This window comes from Pantherophis guttatus, chromosome 7 (assembly GCF_059756535.1).
Source record: "Pantherophis guttatus breed Tessera chromosome 7, ASM5975653v1, whole genome shotgun sequence".
In the NCBI taxonomy this organism is placed as follows: Eukaryota; Metazoa; Chordata; class Lepidosauria; order Squamata; family Colubridae; genus Pantherophis; species Pantherophis guttatus.
This window is the reverse complement of record NC_142069.1, coordinates 18347196-18369364: the sequence shown is the minus strand read 5'-3', so window position 1 is coordinate 18369364 and position 22169 is coordinate 18347196. Positions and strand designations below refer to the sequence as shown.

Genomic DNA, 22169 nt, shown 5'->3' with positions numbered 1-22169 from the left:
GATGAACCAATTGAGACAAGTGGAGGATCACCCAAAAAGAAATTGTTGCTATGCTTGGCATTTTGTAGACATACAAGGGTTGCATTATTGATATTCTTCCATAACTGAAGGTGTGTGTTAGATAGGTTGCTTGCATGCTGATGGGAAGGATGACAGCTTCAGGAGTTAAAATTTGGCAGCAGTTGGTGTCATGCTACAAAAATAAAGGTGAGGAATTTCTTCCCACATCATGACAGCTGTCGAAACATCAGCTTATTATTATGACCTAGAAATTTAATGGCAGTTCAAAGGGTATCCACACAGCTTCACCTGTGGGGAAAAAAAGAATAACAAAAACAGGCTTTGGCAAGAAAATTCATGATGACAGTTTTGGGGGGATGATGCAGATGGTGTTTTTCTTATGAATTTGCTTCAGCTTGGCATCCCTGTCAACTTAGAGCATTACACTGTAACACTTAACATTTTGAAGCAACTATTAAGCGAAGTTTGGAAGCACAAGAAGGAATTGCTGCTGCAACACGACAAAGCTAGGCCTCATACCTCCTGAGACATCCAAGAAGATGTCCATCTAACCTTGAGAAGCTGGATATCCCCATCCTACCTAGATTTGTCCAGTTTTGTTGCCATTCCACGCTTTTCCAAAAATTGAAGGAATATACTCAATATATCATTTCTATGATGCGAACAGGTGGAAAGGACCCTGAGTACCCGATTGTAGAGACAAATTGTGGAATTCTGTCTTTCTAATAACTTTATTAAATTTTAAAATAAATAAAAAGTAACTAATAATTGACATAGAAAAGAGAGAGAAAAGTAAAGAATGAAAGAGAAAACAAAGAGAAAACTGCAGAAAGAAAAAGAAGGAAAATAAAATAAAAAGACTTCTGACTTTTTTTTTGCAGGTAGTTTCATTTTTTGACTGTAATTGAGCCCTCAATTTTGGTCATAAGTCATGATGGTTGTAAAATGAGTCACCATATGTCTGCCTAGGATTTTTTGCAGTGGTCGTTAAGCAAATGCAGCAATTCTTAAGCAAATATTAAATATCCGAGGGAGATACACCTGGTGGGACCCAGAAGAAGGGCCTTCTCCGTGGTGGCTTCCTCTCTCTGGAACATCATTCCCCCAGAGATTAGAACGGCCCCCATTCTAATATTCTTCCGGAAGGCGCTGAAGACCTGGTTCTGCCAGCGGGCCTGGGGAACCCGGAGCAGGATGGAGCCTATTAAATGGCTCATGTGATCTGCTGTCGCCATGGACGAATAGGTGGCAATATAAATTCAACAAACAAACAAATCAATCAATCAATTGTTGAGTAAACCCATTTTTCTGTATGGCATGTTTTTTTTGCAGAAACCAGGTATAAACCAGTTTCTGGCAAAAAACAACAACAACAACAACCCAAAAACCAAAAACAGAGTAAATCATGGTGATATGACTGTGGGATGCTGCACATTGCCATAAATGAGGCTGATCTCCAAGCATCCAAAGTACAGTCATGTGACTGCAAGGAGGCAGATATTGAAACTTTGAATCCGTATTGTAAGTCCCTCTTTTGGGGTCCATTGTATCGTTGAATAGTTGCTAAATAACCAGTTGTAAGTCGAGAAATACATGCACAACAGAAATAAGTATAAATTTCTATTAAGCTCTTACTCTTTAAGTTTACAACATGACTTTCAGTTTTTCTATTTTTTGAATCAACAAATCCAAATATCATCTGTTCATCTTTCCCATTTTATGGAAAGAGTTCGGAAGAGGCTTTCAATCAGCATTAAAGTTAATGTCTTTTCTCTAATTAAAGCTATCTTGCCATCTTGCCCAGCTCCATCAACTTCACCAAACTTCCATTTGAAATAGAGTCAAATATTTCCATTGTTGTGCATATAAAAGTCTTGCTGCTATTATAATAAATAACAACAAAAGTTCCATGAGTTTTTCCCCAACTGTTTGTCCATCAGTCCCAAAAAGAATATTTCTGGTTTCAATTTTATTTTATAGTCTTTAAATTTTTTTTGAATTAATGATGTATTTGAATCTAAAATTACAAAGTGTGGCATTCTTTTGTGATTGCTTTTTAGAAGCATGTCCATTGTTGGCAAAAATGTGTAGCATATGGTGGTGATTGATAATATCTTCATGAAATGATTTCTGGTCGTCAGTACAGTTCAAAGAATATTCAGATCGTTTTCAATGTAAACTTTTGTTGCTGTAAATAACTTGATATGATTCATCTGTGGGATTACTAGCATATAACAAAAGTGAATCCACAACCATATGTTCCAACTGTATAAAATGTCAGTTTCTCCCTTTTGCTGCAGCCAACGCACAAATAGATCTTGTAATTAATGCCTTAAATGCATTCTATCATTTTAGAGTGTTAATTGAATCCTGATTAATTTTAAAAGGCACACTTTTCCTTCTTAATATATTCCACAGGAAGAATATCTTTATAGAGAGAAATAATGCAAGAGCCACCTGGAATTAACTCATTTATAATTATTAATTTCCCAAGTTAAAGTCACGGTTTGGAATTACAACAGGGCCTATAGAAGAGTCCATAACGTGATCCACCAAAACAGAGGAAATAAAAAATAATAATCTTATCTAAAACAGTTTTGAGGAGCGTATGAAAAAAGAATATGTTCCATGTTTTTAATTTAAAGGATGCCAAATATCTATGAACAATTCCTTTGAGTTTTGAGAAAATTGTTTTGGAGTGCTAATGTCTGATTGAAAATCTTGAGTTTGGTTAGAATATGGATAGTATTTATGTATGTATGTATGTATGTATGTATGTAATTTATATGCCGCCCTTCTCCCGAAGGACTCAGGGTGGCTTACAAAGAAAACATTCAACAAAATTCGAAAATTACATAAAAATTGAAATCCAATTAAAAATTAAATTAAAATTATTTCAATGTAAAAATCCCCCAACGGGTCAGCCCATTTGATGAAAGAGCCATGTCTTCAGTTCGCGGCGGAAGGAGAGGAGGTCAGGGGCTGTCCTAAGTCCGGTGGGCAATCCGTTCCAGAGGGTCGGCGCTCCCACAGAGAACACTCTCCCCCTGGGGGCCGCCAGCCGACATTGTCTGGCTGATGGCACTCTGAGGAGGCCCGCTCTGTGGGAGCGCACAGGACGATGGGAGGATGGCAGAAGATGATCCTGCAAGTACCCCGGGCCTAAGCCATGTATGCAGAATACAGTTTTGTGAAATAACTATATATGAAATATTTCAGTGGGTTTTTAGTAGGACAATAATAACAGTATACTCTGCTTTGTATTCCTGGTACTCCTCAATTTGATTGTTTAGCAACCTTTCGAAATTATGATGGACCCCGAAAAGGGTTATAAAATTAGAATAAAATAAAATAAATAACATGTTCTAATATCCAGGGGGCCTGCAGTCAATTGACTACATTTTGGATGCTTGGCAACATCCCACATTTGCCATTTGCAGCATCCTGCAGCATCCTGTGACCATGTGATCATGATTTACAACATTTTTTCGGGAAATCATTGTTTACTTCCTGTTTCTGGCAAAAAATGTTGCGTAGTGAATAGCGGATTTGCTTAACAACTGTGGCATTCATTTAACCACCACAAAAACATTGTAAAATCGGACATGGTCACAAGATGAACTGCTTTATAACTGTCATGACTTATGACAGAAATTGCAGGCTCAATTACGGTTGTAAGATGAGGACTATCTGTAGTTTATGTTAGTTTATAATCTTTTTAAAAAATTTAATAAAATTTGTTTTAAAAAATAAGAGAAATAGTATGATTAGCTTCCTTAACTATAAAAAATATATTTCACTTGTATAAAGTTTATATTCAGCATGAATTTTAAGATTCCTGTTCAATACGATAGCTCTTCCACATTGCTTTATTTCAATATCCACTAATATGTTTGTCCATTCCAAGTCCTAGAGCTGGCAAAAAAACATTCATTAGGTAAAATGTATATTTCTTGCAGCATAGTACAGTAGTATAAGATTGCAAATTTCTAACGCTTCTCCTTAGAAAATGCATTTTGCTTTTATTTTGGACTGCAAATTTGGTAACCAGATGGACATATTACACAAATCCATTGTTTTCTTAACTGTGATTTGTAAAAATTATGATTTAGCTGCCTTAGTGCACCAGGCCATAAACCAAGGTTTATAAACCACTATAGCTGAGTTCATTCAATATACTCAGTATAATTCACTCAGTGTTAGACAGGGTGTCAAACTGGATTTCTTTGAGAACTGGATCAGCATAGTAGTTGTCCTCCGCGGGCTGGTCGGGGGGGAGTGGGAGTGGGTGGAGACGGGATGGCCTCCTGCAGCACCCTGCCAGCCAAAACAGGGCGCCGGGGGACCACACGCTGCCCCCACCCTGTTTTCGCTAACAAGAGTCACGGTGCGACGGTCCTTTGCTATTTCCAGGCCAGCCCCATGGGCCAAGATCTAAGCACCTTGAGTTTGACACTCCTGGTGTAAGAGAATCATGTGGTCATTAAGAGAATTTGGCTTCTCCCATTAACTTTGCTTGTGTGAAGGGTTTTTTAAGGCCACAAATAGCAATTAAATGACCCTGGAACATGCAAGTATTGTAAATGGTTGCCAAGCATATGAGGTTTGATCAGGTGACTGGAGGAATGCTGTCACTTTCATGAGCACAATGACCAGTCGTAAATCACTTTTTTCAATCCTGTTGTAAGTTCAAACAGCCGCTAAACAAATGGTTTTAAGTTGAGTATAGACGAGGAATTCATAGTTTTCTCTCTGATCTGGAGATTTATGTTCATTTGCAGATTTCATCCAGCTATGGTTGTACTCTTGGATCTGTGAAACATTTGTTTTTAATTTCTCATGCTTTCCCCTTGTGTGGATTAATGTAAATTCAGTCATCTCTCCAATTGTTTAACCTGTGCTAAGGATATTCATGAGCCTTGTCAGATGAGTCATTTCTATTCTTGTACCTCAGTGCAAATCTGCATTCCAAATTGTAGCTACCTTGAAATTAGTTTGCTGCTAATGGCTTCTCTCTTCTCCCCCTATCCCCCAAACTAGAGGAATTATCATTTTGTCAGAATTGCAAAAGTGTTTTTTATTAAATGTCTTTTCACAACTTTGTCCTCAGATGCTGTCTTCCTATTCTCAGAATATGTGGTCTGAATTTAGTTTAAGGAAAAGTTACTGTTTATTGATAAATGTTCTATACTTCAGTAATTAAATGAGGGAAATTAGTACTTTCAAATTAATACTTTTAAATCGATCTAAAATATGAGAATTTTAATTTAAGTGAGGAATTTTCTCTTCTTCCATACTTATGCAAAATAAAGATGTTTTAATGTTATTATTTTTTTTATTTATCAAATTTTGAAAACTCCCTCATAGATGGATTCTGGGCAATATGCAAATAAAAATATTAAACATTTTAAAACTGTGTGTAAAATTTAAAAAGAGACAACAATTATTAAGATTCAACATTAAATGTTCATTAAAAGATGGGGGTGGCTGGCTTTGGGGCATGGTTCTCTATGAGTCCCAAGCAAGACAGCAGAGTCGTGTTTTCAAACTTTTCCTAAAGTCCAAGTAAGTGGGGGCCAGTCTCACCTCCAGGGAGGGGAAAATGTTCCACAAGTAGAGGCAATAGGAGTCCGGTCTTCCTGGACCCTGCCAATCAAAAGTCTTTAATTGATAGGGTCTGCAACATACCTTCCCTACCCCATGGTTACTTACCCCATGGTTAGGTAACCTGACCCCATGGCATGTTGGACTTTTAAGGTCATAGCCAATACCTTGAATTGGACCTGGAAATAAACTGGTACTCATTGCAGCTTGTGTAGCAAAGGTGTTGCATGCACTGTTCTTTGGGTGCTCAAGTTTAAGGTGATCACCACTGAGAGGAAAAAAATTTGCTGGTAAAAATATGTACTGTATTTATCTCTTTTTCTGGGTGAATAGAAGTTGACTTATTATATCTTGAATATTCAATCACGAAAGTTCTTTTTTCAACCAAATAAACTAGTAGACAATGACAACATGACAAGAATAGAGCAAAGAAACAATGAATGCAACTGTAGGAATTCTAATCCCTATGTTAAGGTGATAAATAATAATTAGACTTTGTTTATATAAAGCCTGGTGAATTGAATCTATTTCAGATGTTATAAAGATGCAGTAGAAGAACATTACTTATTAAATTGGGTGCCATTGAATTAATATGTCTTACTAACTGATGCTTAACACAATATTGTTGGTTTGTAAGAGTTTTCTTAAATCATTTACTGAATTAATGGATGATGGTTGCTCCTAGCTCAGATAGAAGTTTCTTCTTAGACTGTACAAAAGAGGCTGTGATATTTCATAGTGACTTGTTTTGACAATTAGGGGCTGAACAGTATGTTTGTAGGGTGAATTCGTTTAGTTAAAGATGACAGCTATTTAAACGTTCCTTTATTCCTTCCCTACTTCTGTCTTTCCATTTACTTCTTTATTAATCAGGCAGAATTCTGTGATCACTAAAGTTGCTCTGTACTCCATAAAAAACAAAATAAGCCCTAAAGATTTTTTTTTCTCTTCTAAATCTGTATCAGGTTTTCTTTTGTCTGCTTATCTTTTTCTCGCTCTACAACGTGACAGTTTTATTTGACTACAATAAGGGTGGGAAAATTACTTTTTTTATACAGAAGGTATAAAAGCAATACGGAATTTCATTTATCTCTCAAGCAACCTTTTAGTGGCCCTCAGAGCATTTCAGGAAAGCTAGGGATGTGGTTAAGAGATAAACTCTGACCCTTAAAACTTTATGCACTCGTTTAACTCCTTTTTAAAAAACCTAACCCCTCCCAGTCAGACTGATTTTTTTTTCCAGTTTGAAAGGATGCACAAAGTAGACGCTGTAAGGTTTGAGGCATTCATTTTATCTCAGAATTCGTCTTCAAATTCCCACTTCCCCCCAAAATTACGGGCTGAAAATATCAGTCCAGTATGAAAATGTCATCCAAGCATAATCTAAATGTGCTAGGATGGAGCCAGGGGTCTACAGGTGGGGCAAGGGATATCTTATTGGAGCAATGACATCATGGTGCACATGATGTTATGTTGATGGTTTTTATAATGTCTAACTGAAGTGGTAATGCAGTTTCCACTAAAAAACATCCAGAAGCTCATGGGCTAAATTCCCTATTTTACGAAGTGGAATAATCATATAATTTGTCCTACAGTTTTGCAATTTGGCAAAAATTCTCACCTCTATAAACTTTCAGACAATGGGATAATGGGGATGATGATGAATTTGGTTATTACTCAGCCCCCAGGACAGACTTTGCAGAATGAGAGCATTACTTTTTCCAAAGGTGCTTTTTGAAAAGGCACCTGGATTTCCTTTGTTTTTCCTTGAAGACTTGAAGAAGTTTTCGCTTCTCATCCAAGGAGCTTCTTCAGTTCTGACTTCTGACTTCAGTCAGAACTGAAGAAGCTTCTTGGAAGAGAAGAGAAACGTCTTCAAGGAAAAATGAAGAAAGTCCAGGTGACTTTTGAAAAAGCATCTTTGGGGCAATTATGACCTGGGTGATTGAGAATCTCCATAGACACTACAAAACCACTACTTCCTTCTCTTAAAACCCAAGTGACAACTTGCTGGACCCTTTGCATCCTGGCTGTGATCTTTCATATAAATAATTCTTATTAATATTGGTGCAGCAGGGATTAATTCAATGAAATGCCTGGCATATTAGGATGAGTGTTGGTTGTGTGTAGGAAGAACACATTTCACCGCAGGTTTTGTTTCTCAAGGGTAAGGAAGATTTATTTATTTATTACATTTTTATACCGCCCTTCTCCTGAAGGACTCAGGGCGGTGTACAGCCAAAAATAAAACCCACAACTATATGAAAGTTAAAAGACAATTTAAAAATATTAAATAATTTGGCTGAAAGAGCTAAAATAGAAATCACCCATTAAAATAGCATTTAGGCCAGCCCTGCTTGGTGAAACAATAGCGTTTTGAGGGCGCGGCGAAAGGTGCGAAGGTCGGGGATCCTACGAATCTCAGGGGCAGCTCATTCCAGAGGGCAGGTGCCCCCAGAGAGAAGGCTCTCCCCCTGGGAGTCGCCAGTCGACATTGTTTGACCAACGGCACCCTGAGGAATCCCTCTCTGGGGGAGCGTACTGGTTGATGGGAGGCTATTGGTGGCAGAAGGCAATCTCGTAAGTACCCAGGTCCTAAGCCATGGAGCGCTTTAAAGATGGCAACCAACATCTTGAATCGCACCCGGAAGACCACCGGGAGCCAGTGCAGCTCGAGTCGCTCCCATAATCACCCGTGCGACTGCATTCTGGACCAGCTGGAGCCTCCGGGTGCTCTTCAAGAGGAGCCCCAGGTAGAGAGCGTTACAGTAGTCCAGACGGGAGGTGACAAGGGCATGAGTGACTGTGCGCAAGGAGTCCCGGTCCAGAAAGGGACGCAACTGGTAGATCAGGCGAACCTGATAAAAAGCCCCCCTGGCCACAGCCATCAAATGGTCTTCTAGGGCCAGCTGCGAGTCCAGGAGGATACCCAAGTTGCGAACCCTCTCTGAGGGGGTCAAGGTCTCACCCCCAATAGTCAGCGATGGGACTAGCTGACTATGACAGGACGCCAGAAATCACAGCCACTCGGTCTTGGAGGGGTTGAGTCTGAGTTTGTTTCTCCCCATCCAGATCCGTACGGCTACTGATAGTGTGATTTAAATAAGACATAGTGCGAATGTCTTATTTAAGGTTAGTATGTCTTATTTAAAGTTCAAGAAATCAGGAGTCAGGATAGAGTTCAGAAAGTACTGTGATTATATTCCATGCAACACAAGAATCTGATCTACTAACAGTCAAGGCAAGTTGGTACCAGATAAGAGTCAACGGATTTCAAGGGGATTGGATTTACATTTCTTTCAAACGGATGATGTATTTGATCCTGCTGTGAAGCTCAGCTTGGTCATCTCCTATATCAGGGATGGCGAACCTTTTAGGCACCGAGTGCCCATAGTGCACACGTGTGCCCAAACTGCAAGGTGTGGGCACATGTGTGTGTGCCCCACGCATGTGCAGCAGAGACCTGAAGACCAGCTGGCCGGCGGGAGGCACACGCACATTTGTAGCAGAGTTCCGAAAGAGAGCTGGGGTGACGGTGTTCGTGCCCACAGAGAGGGCTCTGCGTCCCACCTCTGGCATGTATGCCATAGGTTCACCACCACTGTCCTATATTGTGTTCATACATGTACATATACAAACAACATATGTGTGAGGGGCATCATGATCCTTTCTGGATGTTTAAAACCACATAAACCCAACCTAAATTTTTGCAGCGTAGGACAATATTGCAATCCACTGTTCTCAAGTTCTTGTCCTTCCTAATTGCTGTGCTGTACTAAAAGCCCAGCCTGATCAATATGGACAAGAAAATATCTCTCCATGAGGAGTACAATAATCGAGCCAGATTTCATATATTGCCTATTTAGATATAGATCCCAGTTTGTTTCTGAGGAGAAAAGAATAAATGGAAGGAACGTGGCTCAGAATGAACCATTCAGTTCTTTACATAGAAAGTCACAACAGCAGAACCTGATCACCACAGGCAGCATTTATAACGCTTAGTTTGCCAGGGTTTGGAAATTGTCTTTGGTTGCTTTACTTTATTAAAACTATAAAACTTTCCCAAAGGAGAAAACTCATTCCCTGATTCCTTTTTAAAAATCTTCTCCAAGGTTATGAATGGGATCGCAACTCTCATTAAAAAATGAGAGGAGATTCCTAAAATGATATTAAAAAAACAAACAAACAAAAAAAAAAAACAAGTAAGAAGAAGGGAAGCTTGTTAATTATTTTCTTTTAAAATACTGCCGTGAAGTGAATGCAGTGTGTCTTTCACATTGCAATGGGAATTCTTTTGAATGCTGAGTGTAGATTAGGTGCTTTTTGCTCCTTTCACAAAAAGAATGAAGGTGCTGCTTCTGTAATGGATTTGGTACAGATCGTTATTCAGCTGTGGATATTGATATGGTAAAATAATTTGTGGACATAGGCAGAAACTTCAACCAGACATTTAACCGAATCAAAGGCAGGAAATAAAATGACATACAAACACAAAATCTTACCAAGTAGTGATAGTAGATGATCAGATACCTCTAGTATCGTTTTCAGGCAAACCATCCCCCCTGGTTAGATATTGTCTATGAATCAGGAAGACTCACTTCACATATATTGCTAATCCCAGACTAAAGATGGTGCATTGAACAAGTCAGAATGACCTGGTTTGCACATAGCGTTTAACTCTGGCAGATGGCTTCATACATCTTGCTAGGCCCCTAAATGCAGTGTGGTTTAGCCACCTTGAATTCACTTGGTCTGCTTCTTAGTATTGTGCTAATGTAGCTGGAGTCTTTGTGTTCTGCTTATAATTCATAAACCAAATAGAACGGCTTGATTTACAAACACACGGACCATAATTTTAGTTTGTTTGGTTTGGAGCTTAGTGTTCTGTGACCCAAGCCACTTTGGCTTGTAAATCATGATTTATAACGTGACTTGCTGTGCAAACTCAGCCAATTTTGGTTTATTCAATAAAGCATAGGTAATATGAGCAGGCTTAACATGATTTGTGAACTCGGCTAGTATGCAGGGGTAAAATAAAACCAGATATGCTGCCCACATATCTCTTCTGAGTTGAACATTGGTTACAAACAAGGTGGAAAGTAATGGTATCATAACCTCATTTTTAATATAAATGAGAATATTTTTTTTCTGCTTACTTCCAAGTGGAGAAAAGCTACTTAAATTAATTTTGCAATGTTTTCCAAGCCATTTATGTGTGCATACATGGTATATTTCATTATGAATTCATTTATGGAATGTTTTTTTTTTTATTGTTAACCACTCTGGAATAGATTTGTATGAAAGACTGTATATAAGTAGCTATAAATAACTGGAATTTCATTATAAGTAAAGGCAAACACATTTGGGGCTTTTTAACTTAGAGTTATAGCATAATAGAATTCAGAAACAAGGCTCATTAAGTTTAATGGCATTTACTCCCAGGTAAGAGAGTGTTATGAGATACTTTTATATAATTTTTACTGGCTATTAAGATTTCTTTTTTCTTTCTCATAATAGAATTTGGAGTCAACACATCAAATTGTGCAGTGTATGCTTGTTTGTGATATGCTGAAAAGTAGGGATATATGACTCCCAATGTTACTCTTTTTTTCAATATTTCATTCCTTGCAAACCCATAATAAATATTATTTTTCTTTATGTAAATATTTCATATCCATCACAAAATGTGGACAAATGCACAAAGTGAAAGGTTACTACAGCATGCTTTGCATATTAGTCAAAGAATAGAAATAATATTTTATTTTAAAATGGAAACCAGAAACAACATTGTTCCTGAAAATTAACTTGCTCAAAATGAGCTATTAAAAATATTCACACTATTTTTCTTTGAGCTTGGAAAGACAAAATAATCTTTTTCACCCACAAAATCCATGTCAAATTAAATTAATTACTCCTGTGAAAATTCTCAAATCTCACAGTAAAGGTTAATTGTGAAAATCAGACTTAAGTTGTTTTGCAGACTCCCACAATGTTATTCTGGTTAGGTTCACACACGGGTCTATTGTTTTTACCTTGCTATATTACTTATTTCATGGCTTATGACTTGTGTGTTGTGTAAACCTAGCCAATTGTAGTTGGCTAGGTTTACTGAGTCAGTAAAACACACGAGTAGTCCCAAAAACCTGTTTTATTTTAACAGCTGTGAATTCTGTTCATTCACAGATGAGTCCCAAATAGTTGTGAAGAGTCCTTCCAAATAAGGCTGATAATAACCCACCTTTATCTCCCTTGACATACTGCCAAAGACTTAATTGGCAAAGCCACACGGAGTCCAGAATCAAACAGACTTTAAACTGCACAGGATTAACAACGTTGCTTCCTGCAAAGGCCCACGTGCCTTTGCTCCTCTTTTAAGCCTTATGGGAGGGGCCAATCATCTCCAAGCCCTACTCCTGAGTTGTCCCTTTTGTTTTAACTGTTCTTGCCTTTCGGCAGCTCTGCACATGCGCACACTGGGTGCCTCACTGAGATCTGAATCTGGAGGCTCCGGAGGCAGCATGTACCTCCCAGATGACCCTTTCTCTGCCTCTGACACAGAGCCCTCGTCTGAACCTTCCCCAGACTACAGGACTGGCCCATGTTCCTCCCCAGCCTCCTCACTGTCCGACTCTGCTGCCAGCTCTGCAGGCTGCTGGTGGACCACAACAACTTTATGTTTCTAAGATTATGTGTAAATTCCAGAATTTTTAGTTTTGTGATATCTCTGCACCTTTCCCTTTCTCTCAGTATCATGTAAAAAGAGAACAGATATCTCTCAACCATTACATTTTTCTTGAGGCCGCAGGATTCATCCAGAATGTTGGTTACCTATATTGCTTTTCATGATTTTCTAGTCTGAATGTAGTACTTACTTTGTGGCCTATTGCCTAATAGATAATAGATTATAAATAGATAATAAAACAGACCATCTTTTATCCCCGTTGTGAAAATGAAAAAAATAATTATATTTTTTTGCCTTTTGATCAGCTAGGATTAGTTGTACATAAAATTGTATAGAGAGACTGTATTTTGCTCCTGTTTCTTGTGTTGGAATTCAAGGCTGTGATGGCCTCCATCTTATCACTGTGATGATGTCTAGTTTAACCATTATTAAGCTTTTTTCTTTGGCTTCTTTGCAAACTATGTGTAATCACCATGTTCATGAATTCTGGTTTATAAAGACCAGAAGAGGCAGGAATTTAGAGTAAGAATCCAGGGTCCTGATTCAAAGAATGAACTGAAGATGTAGTTCAGCCAGTTTAATGCTTTTAGAAACCTATGAAATAAGATACTGTGTTCTCCAAAACATGAGTAGCAAGATCTTAAGTCCAGAGTCAGATATTATCGGAGTAATAGGGGTTTGATTGGAATGACCCCACTTTCTTTACAGGCCTCTCACTTTTCATTTTGACAAAGATAAGGTGTCTTGTTGTCGGAGTTGCTGATTTACACAATTCTAGAAACTTTTAGCACCATTGTAAAATTCAAGACACAAGATCTTGAATTTTATTTGGCTATCTTCCCAGATGTCTTCGGTAATAAAATGAGTTCTTGAAACAATAATTATCACCACCCCCACCATTTTGGGATAATCTTTTTAAGAAAAGTTTCACATCTTCATATTCCCCTTATGTTTGAAATCTCCTTGTGTTTTGTATGTCTTCTATGTTTGTCTATGATCCAAGTGTATCAGAAAAGTTATTGGCTAATTAAGCATTTCTTAGTGATTTTGATAAGGGGTAATTTGTAAGTGAGTTCCTTTCCTTTTTAATTCTTTTGAAATTCCTTTTCGGGTTTTTTTTTTGTAGATATTCCTTACTGAATATTTCATTGTAGAAGTACTTACCATGCTGTTATAATGACCAATTAAATATTCTTTGCAATGCTTATCTGTGAATTAGCTGTGAATTAGAGATACTAAAATATGGGGAGCAGACTAGGGTCACAGTACTAGAGACTGGATGTCAGAGAGAAAACCAAAATAGTGCAAGGTTGAGCAGGTAAAATAGAAGAAGACCAGAAATGATTTGTGTGTATAGTACTTAATCTGCCAGACACAGATGCTGTATCTTGCCTGCCTATCACAAAGGCTTGTGCTACACATCCTGCTTTTTTCTATGAAAGAGACTCAGAGTAAGATATAAGGGGAAATACTTTCCCCAGCCCTCTCTATCTTCTACCTAGTTTACCTACCTACTCTAACTCTCTATCCCACACACAATTACTTTATTACCAAGCTTCCATTGGCCTAGTGGAGATTTTTAACAAGCTCAGCTGCTGCATTTCTGAGACTCTTGAGATTTCTGAGCAGAAGAATTTTCAAAAGATTCCTTTGAGGAGATGGAACTAAGGAAGCTGCTGTGGATCATGCCAGGGATTGACTCACTAAATATTAAGACTCTGGGTTTCCATGTGAATGGCCCAAACATGCCCAAGTTGTGAAGGTCTAATGTAATTTCCTCTTTTGAGAGACAATAATCTGCCACACTTGATCTCTGCTTGGGGTGCCTGGTTCACAGAAAATGCTTGAGTTTTCAATGAGATAGTGAGTTTCACATAGTAGATATGCCATGGAGAGTAACCAGGATCTACACTAACTGAGTTTCAGGAAACTCCAAGGTATTTATTTGTAGATTGTATAATTAGAAGAGAAATGTTACTCAAGTCATGAGCAAGCTGATGTTTAGGAGAGAGATGACAAGGCTGAATCCCCCTCTTATGTATCTGTAGAGAACGTAAGGAGCTATCCGATGCTTAAGAAGGGGACAAGATTGACAGAAACAGTAGAGAACATTTCATGGTACATTGTCAACTAGGATAAATGATGCCATCGGCTAGGCAGAACATTTTGCAATGTTTCTCATTCACTTTTGTTCCTTTTCCACCTACAATTCTGTTAGGATACAGTAGTCCTTCCTGGAATTAGTTCTTGTAAGAGAAGCAACCTAGAACTAAGGAGAAATTTCCTGACAGTGAGACAATTAATCAGTGGAACATTTTGTCTCCAGAAGTTATGGAACACTGGAAATTTTAAAGAAGAAATCGGAAAGCCAATGTGTCCAATTCTTTATAGGGTTTCCTGTCTGAGCAGAAGGTTGGACTAGAAGACCTCCAAGGTCCCTTCCAACTCTATTATTCTCTTATTCTGGTTGCTGAAGTCATAAAAATGTATAAGGTTTTACAGAGTACACTTTCTTTTGAGTGGACATTTAAAAAGCATACAAAGGAGAAATGGTGGTGAAGAAACTGCTCAGATTGATTCCTCTAATAACTCTGCACCAAAATAGTAAGACTTGCTAGAAATAATGTTAAAATGGGAGCTATTGATTGTCTGACAAAAACAGACTTTTGATTTTTGTAAGAAAAGAGCATTTTAGTCTAATCAGGTACTTGACAAAGGTGCCAAGAAGATCAAATACAAACATCTACTGTAATATGATGCTTAAATATTGATTCATTGTAAAGTATCTGGAGTGTTTCTATAGAATCAGGAATCATTTGTTCAGCACCAGAACAAATTCATGGTATGATATCCAATAGTTCCAGGAGACTATCAGTAAATTTTAAAAAGCTTTATTTTAGCAACGTAAACATACATTTTCTTTCTTTATCTCTCTCTCATTCAAATCTCACGTATATCAGAGACTCTTCTTTGAATTGGCTAGGTGACAAAAGGGCATGGGAAGTCCCCTGAGAGTGCTGTTTGAGATGAACCTTGATGGAGTGGAAGATGGAACCTTGGTTTTTTTCCTTCCTTCCTTCCAGCATCCTTTTTATACATAATGCTGGATTGCTTCAGTTTGATTGCTGGGTTATCTCATACATCAAGTGATGAGCATTTGGTAGTTGTTCATTGGACCAAGATGTTCTCTTCCATAACCATTCTGTGGCCGAAGGAAATACAAGAATTTTATCAGAAAAATGCTTTCAAAGAATTCTCAATCCATTCCTTACTTGACCTGGAACATCCCAGATCTTGATACAGTCTTGTATACGCACACATTCTTCTCCAGTTTAACCAGAAAGATCAGAATTGTGCAAACCATGATATTTTCCTCTGATACTCTTTGGAAACAAAAGTGGTGCGGCAGCCTAGAGGTTGAGCTCTCACCTCACAATCAGGAGGCTGTGAGTTCGATCCTAGGTAGAGGCAGATATTTCTCTCTCTGGGCACACTGGGAATATATCTGCTGAAAAAAAACACTCTACATTGGTGACAGGAAGGGCATCCGGCCAGTAAACACTCAGCTCTGTTCAGTTGCCCAGACTCCACCCCTCAAAGGATTATGAGGTTATTAAAAGAGGATGATGACTCTTTGGAAACAAAAGTTGGACTTTGAAGAAGCAGAATTATTATTTATTTATAATAATAAAGGGCCAGGGAGTTTACAATATTTGCACACTTCTGAACGCCTCTGGCCCTTCTGAGAAATACACTTCAATTACTGAGGAAAAATTTAAACATCTAGCCCATATGTTAAAGAGCCTGTAGTACAGTGGACTAAAGCACTGTTATTAACATCTGTTGCTTGCAATTACTGCCAGTTCAAATCTCACCAGGCTAAAGGTTGACTCAGCCTTCCATCCTTTCAAAGGTAGGTGAAATGAGGACCCAGATTATAGGGGCAATAAGCTGACTTTGTATAAATATACAAAAATATGAAGGCTATTGCTTAACGCATTGTAAGCCGCCCTGAGTCTCCGAAGAAGGATGGCATATAAATTAAAGCAAAATAATAATAATAATGATACACACAGCTGAACTATAGATACTATTATATGACTGCTGGTTCTGCCTAAAGATTCAGATTTTCTGAGGTATATTATGAATGCTTAAAGAGGTGAGAAGCAAGAGCACCCAGCCATCTGGCTGATACTAATTGCTGTTGGATTCCTTCACACTTTGAGAACTGTCTATGTGTTGCTATGATAATGAAGCCTCCTTATTTTTCTTCTATTTATGTTCCTTTATATTGGCCTAAACACCATTATTTTAAACTGTGAATACAGTTCACACTGGTCAGTGGAAAAGACCACTTTAGAAATAAATTAGCAAAGTATTAATGTCCACCAATACTGAAATTTATAAAAATCATAATCTTCTTTTTCTCCTGCTGTATTTTAGTTACCTGACTGCGAGTAACAAGCAGAAATTCTTATATTCCACAAGACCTTTTTTAAAGAGGGCTGCCTTGGTACTTACCTATGTAAGTATTGCTATAAATCATTTTCTTACTCCTTTAATGTCTTCAGGTGAATTATATTCTATCAGTACCTGAGTGTGAAGAATAAACTAATTCAGCAGGGCAGTCATAACTCAAAGATGTGCTGATTAGAACAGGTTAAGATGAAAATGTTTTCAGCATTAGAAATCTTTTTGATCAATCCAAGCCTAGGTAAATGTCTATGGAGATTCTCAGTCATCTAGGTCATGGTTGTCTGAAATGTGCTTTTTCAGGAGGCAACTGGACTTTCTGATTTTCCTTTGAAGACGTTTTGCTTCTCATCCAAGAAACTTCTTCAGCTCTGACTGGATGGTGAGGAATGGAAGGATTTACTGTATACTCCTTGCAGACAGCTGACATTTGCATTCTTTTAGCGAGTCTTTAAAGTCACCTGGAGATTTATCTGTGTCATCCGGGTCACCTAAAGAGGCCATCTATGTCAAAATTGAACAGCCCTCTCTCAACAGAGGGGGAGGAATACGACATTATTCATCTCCAATCTGCATCACAGTCCTTTCAACAGTTCCAAGAAGCCTCCACACCCATTTGCACCACTCAGGTGACCCTGATGACACAGATAAACCTCTTTAAGGACTTGCTAAAAGAATGCAAATGACCAGCTGTCTGTAAGGAGTATAAATCCTTCCATTCCCCACCATCCAGTCAGAGCTGAAGAAGCTTCTTGGATGAGAAGTGAAACGTCTTCGAAGAAAAACCAGAAAGTCCAGTTGCCTCTTGAAAAAGCACCTTTCGGAGAAGCTCAGGTAGAAGTTTCTTTTGCTAGCTGACCAGAAAACTGAATTGTATTATATCCAAACTTTGCTCCAGTCTAGAAACAGCTCATTAATTCACCCAATAAAATACATGTACATTTATGAATGATAAACCAGCCTTCAAATTATTCCCCGCCCCCTCCATTTTTGTATTTTGGAGATAATAAAGAATCACCATTTCAGTTTGGAATGATAGGTTATCACTTGATGCAATGGGATGACCAGTAACAATGAAGTATTGTAATAGATTTAGGTTTGCTGGCCATGTACAATTGGGTTTCTCTTTAATAATCCAAGAATTTACTCTTCTTATCTGAAGGTGATCCTACTTATGTATTTTCGCCTATGGATAATGGGAGGTTCCATGCCAGCATTTTCAGAGCAGGACAATCCAGCTTCATTCTCACCATATCTTCTTACAAGGTATTCAACCGGGATTTACTTCTTTTCAATATAAACCAAATATAAGCCAAATTTAGTCTATATGCCTTGTCGTCTTTCCCCTCAAAACTGCATTTAATAAAATGAACTTAGGAGTTCTGTTATTCCTCTGAGTTTAAACTCATTGCCATTAAATCATGTCAATGTAAATATTTCAGGAAGTCTCCCATTTGGAGACATTCACATGTGAATACTTCCAGTTCCAAAATGTATCTTGAATGCTTTGAAATTCATAGATCACCTAGTATATTTTGATAAGGTGTTAAATGTGATTATCAGCCACCTGCTCGTACCGCAATTACCTCATTTGTTTCATTCCAATTTAGCCTTCAAGAATGGACTGTGTGATTCTCCACATCACATCATTGGTTTATCAGTCTTTCTTTTGAGGATTCTTGGATGCTTTGTATAAATTAGAAGTCCCCAAATCTTTTTGGTCTGATGGTTGTTTTAAGAGCATACTCTGAATGGCTTTTTCATTCACAGAAGAATTTAATATGAGGGAAAAGCCCAGTTTAAAAACTTTGATTATGCAGAATATTGAGTAAGCTTTATAACAAATCCGCAGATCTGATATTTGAGGCCATCCAAATATTAATCAGGATCCATCCTGCTTATCTGCCAGATTTTGAACAGGTCCTCTGGGTGCTGTCCCTGCTAAGTGATACAAGACATATAAGCATCATCAGCTTGGATAAATGCTTATTAAGTATGCCGTTTTGCTGTATATTTGTGGGATTGTGCACTGCCATCTCCCCATGGAATTCAGAGAATAAAAAGCAGAGTTATTTCCCCTCTTCAGAGCAAGCCAGAAATACAATAAAGCTATGATTGATGCAGCGTGGGAGGAAACTATAACATAAACAATCCCCCCCCCAAAATTTGGAGCAGCCATTTGTAAACTTAAAAGAGGAAGCAATGTATGCCAAAATACCTAAGAGAATATAGAAATTGGATTTCTAGAGAAGAAACAACACATCTTTTCGGAGTTTTTTTCCTGATCTTTTCCCTACCTTTCGGTTCATCGCATCAAAACCATGCAGCTGCTGGCTTTGTTAAATACCCATCAGAATTCCCCTCAAAGTGATGTTTTACGAAGTGGTCTTGTTAGGTCCTTGTTTAAATTAGGCAGTTTCTTTGAAAGGAGAGAGAAATCCGCGTGAAGCTGTCATGTTTTAAATTTGCACTTTGTGAAAATGATCACAGGGAAACCTTTAGTGCTGAGAATACAATTGAAGTCCCATCTTTGGAAGACACAAGGAATTGCAATGCAAACCTTCAATATTTTGAGTTCTTTGACCTGATCTGACCAGGTTTATCCCTGAGCATGTTTGGAGAAGCTACAGCAGACAAGCCACCATCCGAGAGAGCAGCCTAGAGAAACAGCTCTTTGTATCTTGGCAGACGAGTAAACTCCGAGTTTCTGGAGAAGCACATTTTCTCAGGGCTCAACATAAGAAGGTAGAGTAGAAAAGAACAACATGGCTAAGTTTGTAAGCCATAAAGGTAAAGGTTCCCCTCGCACATATGTACTAGTGGTTCTAAACTCTAGGGGGCGGTGCTCATCTCTGTTTCAAAGTCAAAGAGCCAGTGCTGTCCGAAGACGTCTCCGTGGTCATGTGGCCGGCATGACTAAATGCCCAAGGTCCACGGAACACTGTGACCTTCCCACCAAAGGTGGTCCCTATTTTTCTACTTGCATTTTGTACGTGCTTTTGAACTGTTAGGTTGGCAGAAGCTGGGACAAGTAATGGGAGCTCACCCCATTACGCGGCACTAGGGATTTAAACCACTGAAGTGCCGACCTTTCGATCGAAAAGCTCAGCGTCTTAGCCACTGAGCCACCACATCCCACTGTAAACCAGATCTCCTTTTAAAGATCCATTTGTTTCGTTTCTTAGATAACCAACAGAATGTTCACTCTACCTAAACACAGGAAGACTACCGTAATGGCTTTTAGTCAGAATAATAATTTTTCTTTGCTACTTAAGACTGAGAGCTTTTTTCTCAGGAGTGTTCTCATCTTTTGCATAGGCTCTAAATCAACCAGTGCTTGATAAAGCACTTTATAATAAGGTTATAAAGCACTGCGGTTGCAATTGTAACCAGGTTCTGTTATTTATGAGCTTTCTATCTTAGCTGAATTGGTTTATGTCCAGGCACTGCTGTTAGATAACCCAGCTTTCTCTTCCTTGGTATTGCTGGCATACTTGTCTTGGTCAAATAAATCATTTCCAAAAGTTAATTATCATAGCTTCTCCTGTACGTGTATGTAGATGTGGATATATCGGAACTGGTAAATTATTGTACTCTTGTTCTGATAATCTGCATATAGACACACAGGTGGCCTGTGTCAGAGCTGTGCCAATTCTTTTAGGAGGTCAATACAAGTACATAGGAGTTCATAGGAAGCCTCTTGTTTCTTTTTTTATCTTAGACTTCTATTGTTTTATCAATGTATAAAATGGAAAGAAAAAGAAAAATTGGAAATTAAGGGTGGGGAGAAAGGGGGAGAGAAAATATGAGGTATAAGGGAAGAAAGAAAAAAGGCGTTAACTTCTGACTCTTTTTAGCACAGTACAAGATAATATTACAGCCTCAACTTTTTACTTTTACACATTAGTGTAAAAACTAATGTGTAAAACGAGCCATTTCTATCTAATTGTCATAACCAATGTCAAAGTTTCATTTTTTTATTGCACAAAATCCAGAAGTGATAGCCAAATAAAAAATACAATTATATTCTCCTTTTTAAATACAACAATCAATTTAATCATTTCTGCTTTATCTTCCTTGCTGTGGAAATAATATGTATTTTTAATAATAATAATAGCAACAACAACAACTTTATTATCATTGTACGTGTATACACAGTATACCCATACAATGAAATACACTTAACACCCAAAGACCAGGTCCAACGCACATAACATTTCTAGTTGCACTTAATAATCTTTATAAACAAATCACCATTTATATTAACAAGATTCACTGTATTCTTTCAGATTCTTTAACCTTAAAGGGAAAAATACTTCCCCCCCATCTATTTTAAAACACTTAAGTTTTTCTTTAAAAATGTTTCTTAAATCAAAACATTCTAACAGATTTTTTTTACTTCCTCTTAAGCCTCTTTTTTTCAAGTAGATACAATTGCTACCTCTTTTTCCATTTTTGTACAGCCTTTGTGGGACCGCAATTGGGATCATAATTTTCATTGCTGAGCAAAACAACTGTTAAGTGACTCACGCCTGATTTTAGGACCTTTTTTTTTGCTACAAGTTATTAAGCAAATCATGCCAGTTGTTAAGTGAATAATACGGCTGTTAAGTGAATCCAGTTTCCCCCATTAACTTTGCTTGTCAGAAGCCAGGTAGGAAGGTTGCAAATAGCAATTGCTTGACCCAGTAAATACATGTCAGTTGCTGAGAACCGAAATTTTGATGATGTGACGATGGGATATTGTGATGGTTGTAAGTGCAAGAACTGATGATGAGTCACCTTTTCAGTGCGGCTATATGAATGTTCGCTAAAAGAATTATTGTAAGTCAAGGACTACCTGTAGTCTGTATCAGTACAGGTTTCAGGGGATTTGTTTAAAGGCTCTTTATCACCTGATTCTGCATTACTCAACAGTTAAAAAAACACATTTAAATACACAAATGCATTTGATCTATATCCCACATTGTTGAATAAATCTACTTCCAAAATATATTTTTATCTCTTCTTTATCTTTATCTTTATTTGATTTATATACTGCCCTACTCCTGAAGGACTCAGGGCGGTGAACAGCCAAACGATAAAATACATAAATACAAAATTTAAAAACAGAATAAAACCGAATTAAACAATTTAGCCCAGACAGATTTAAAACACCACAATCATTTAAAAACAGATTAAAAATTTCATATTAAAAAGAAAAAGGGAAAAGATTAGGCCAGGCTCGCCTGGTGGAATAAAAAAGTCTTGAGAGCGCGGCGGAAGGTGCGCAGATCCGGGATCCTCCGTATCTCCGGGGGGAGCTCATTCCAGATAGTAGGTGCCCCTACAGAGAAGGCTCTCCCCTTAGGGGCTGCCAGTCGACATTGTTTGGCCGATGGCACCCAGA

General features: G+C 38.0%; 1 protein-coding gene across 4 annotated transcripts in view; it reads left to right on the top strand.

The window, feature by feature from the left end:
- Nucleotides 1-22169, top strand: part of TMTC1 (transmembrane O-mannosyltransferase targeting cadherins 1) — a 168062-nt gene that overhangs the window by 38841 nt on the left and 107052 nt on the right. For 3 of the 4 annotated variants that reach the window (XM_060694491.2, XM_060694492.2, XM_087873708.1), the window contains 2 exons: nucleotides 16751-16832; nucleotides 17943-18046. The exons of the other annotated variant lie outside the window; for it this stretch is intronic. In XM_060694491.2, the coding sequence (XP_060550474.2) occupies nucleotides 16751-16832; nucleotides 17943-18046 (186 nt within the window). The remainder of the gene's footprint in view (nucleotides 1-16750; nucleotides 16833-17942; nucleotides 18047-22169) is intronic. 4 annotated transcript variants of the gene reach the window in all.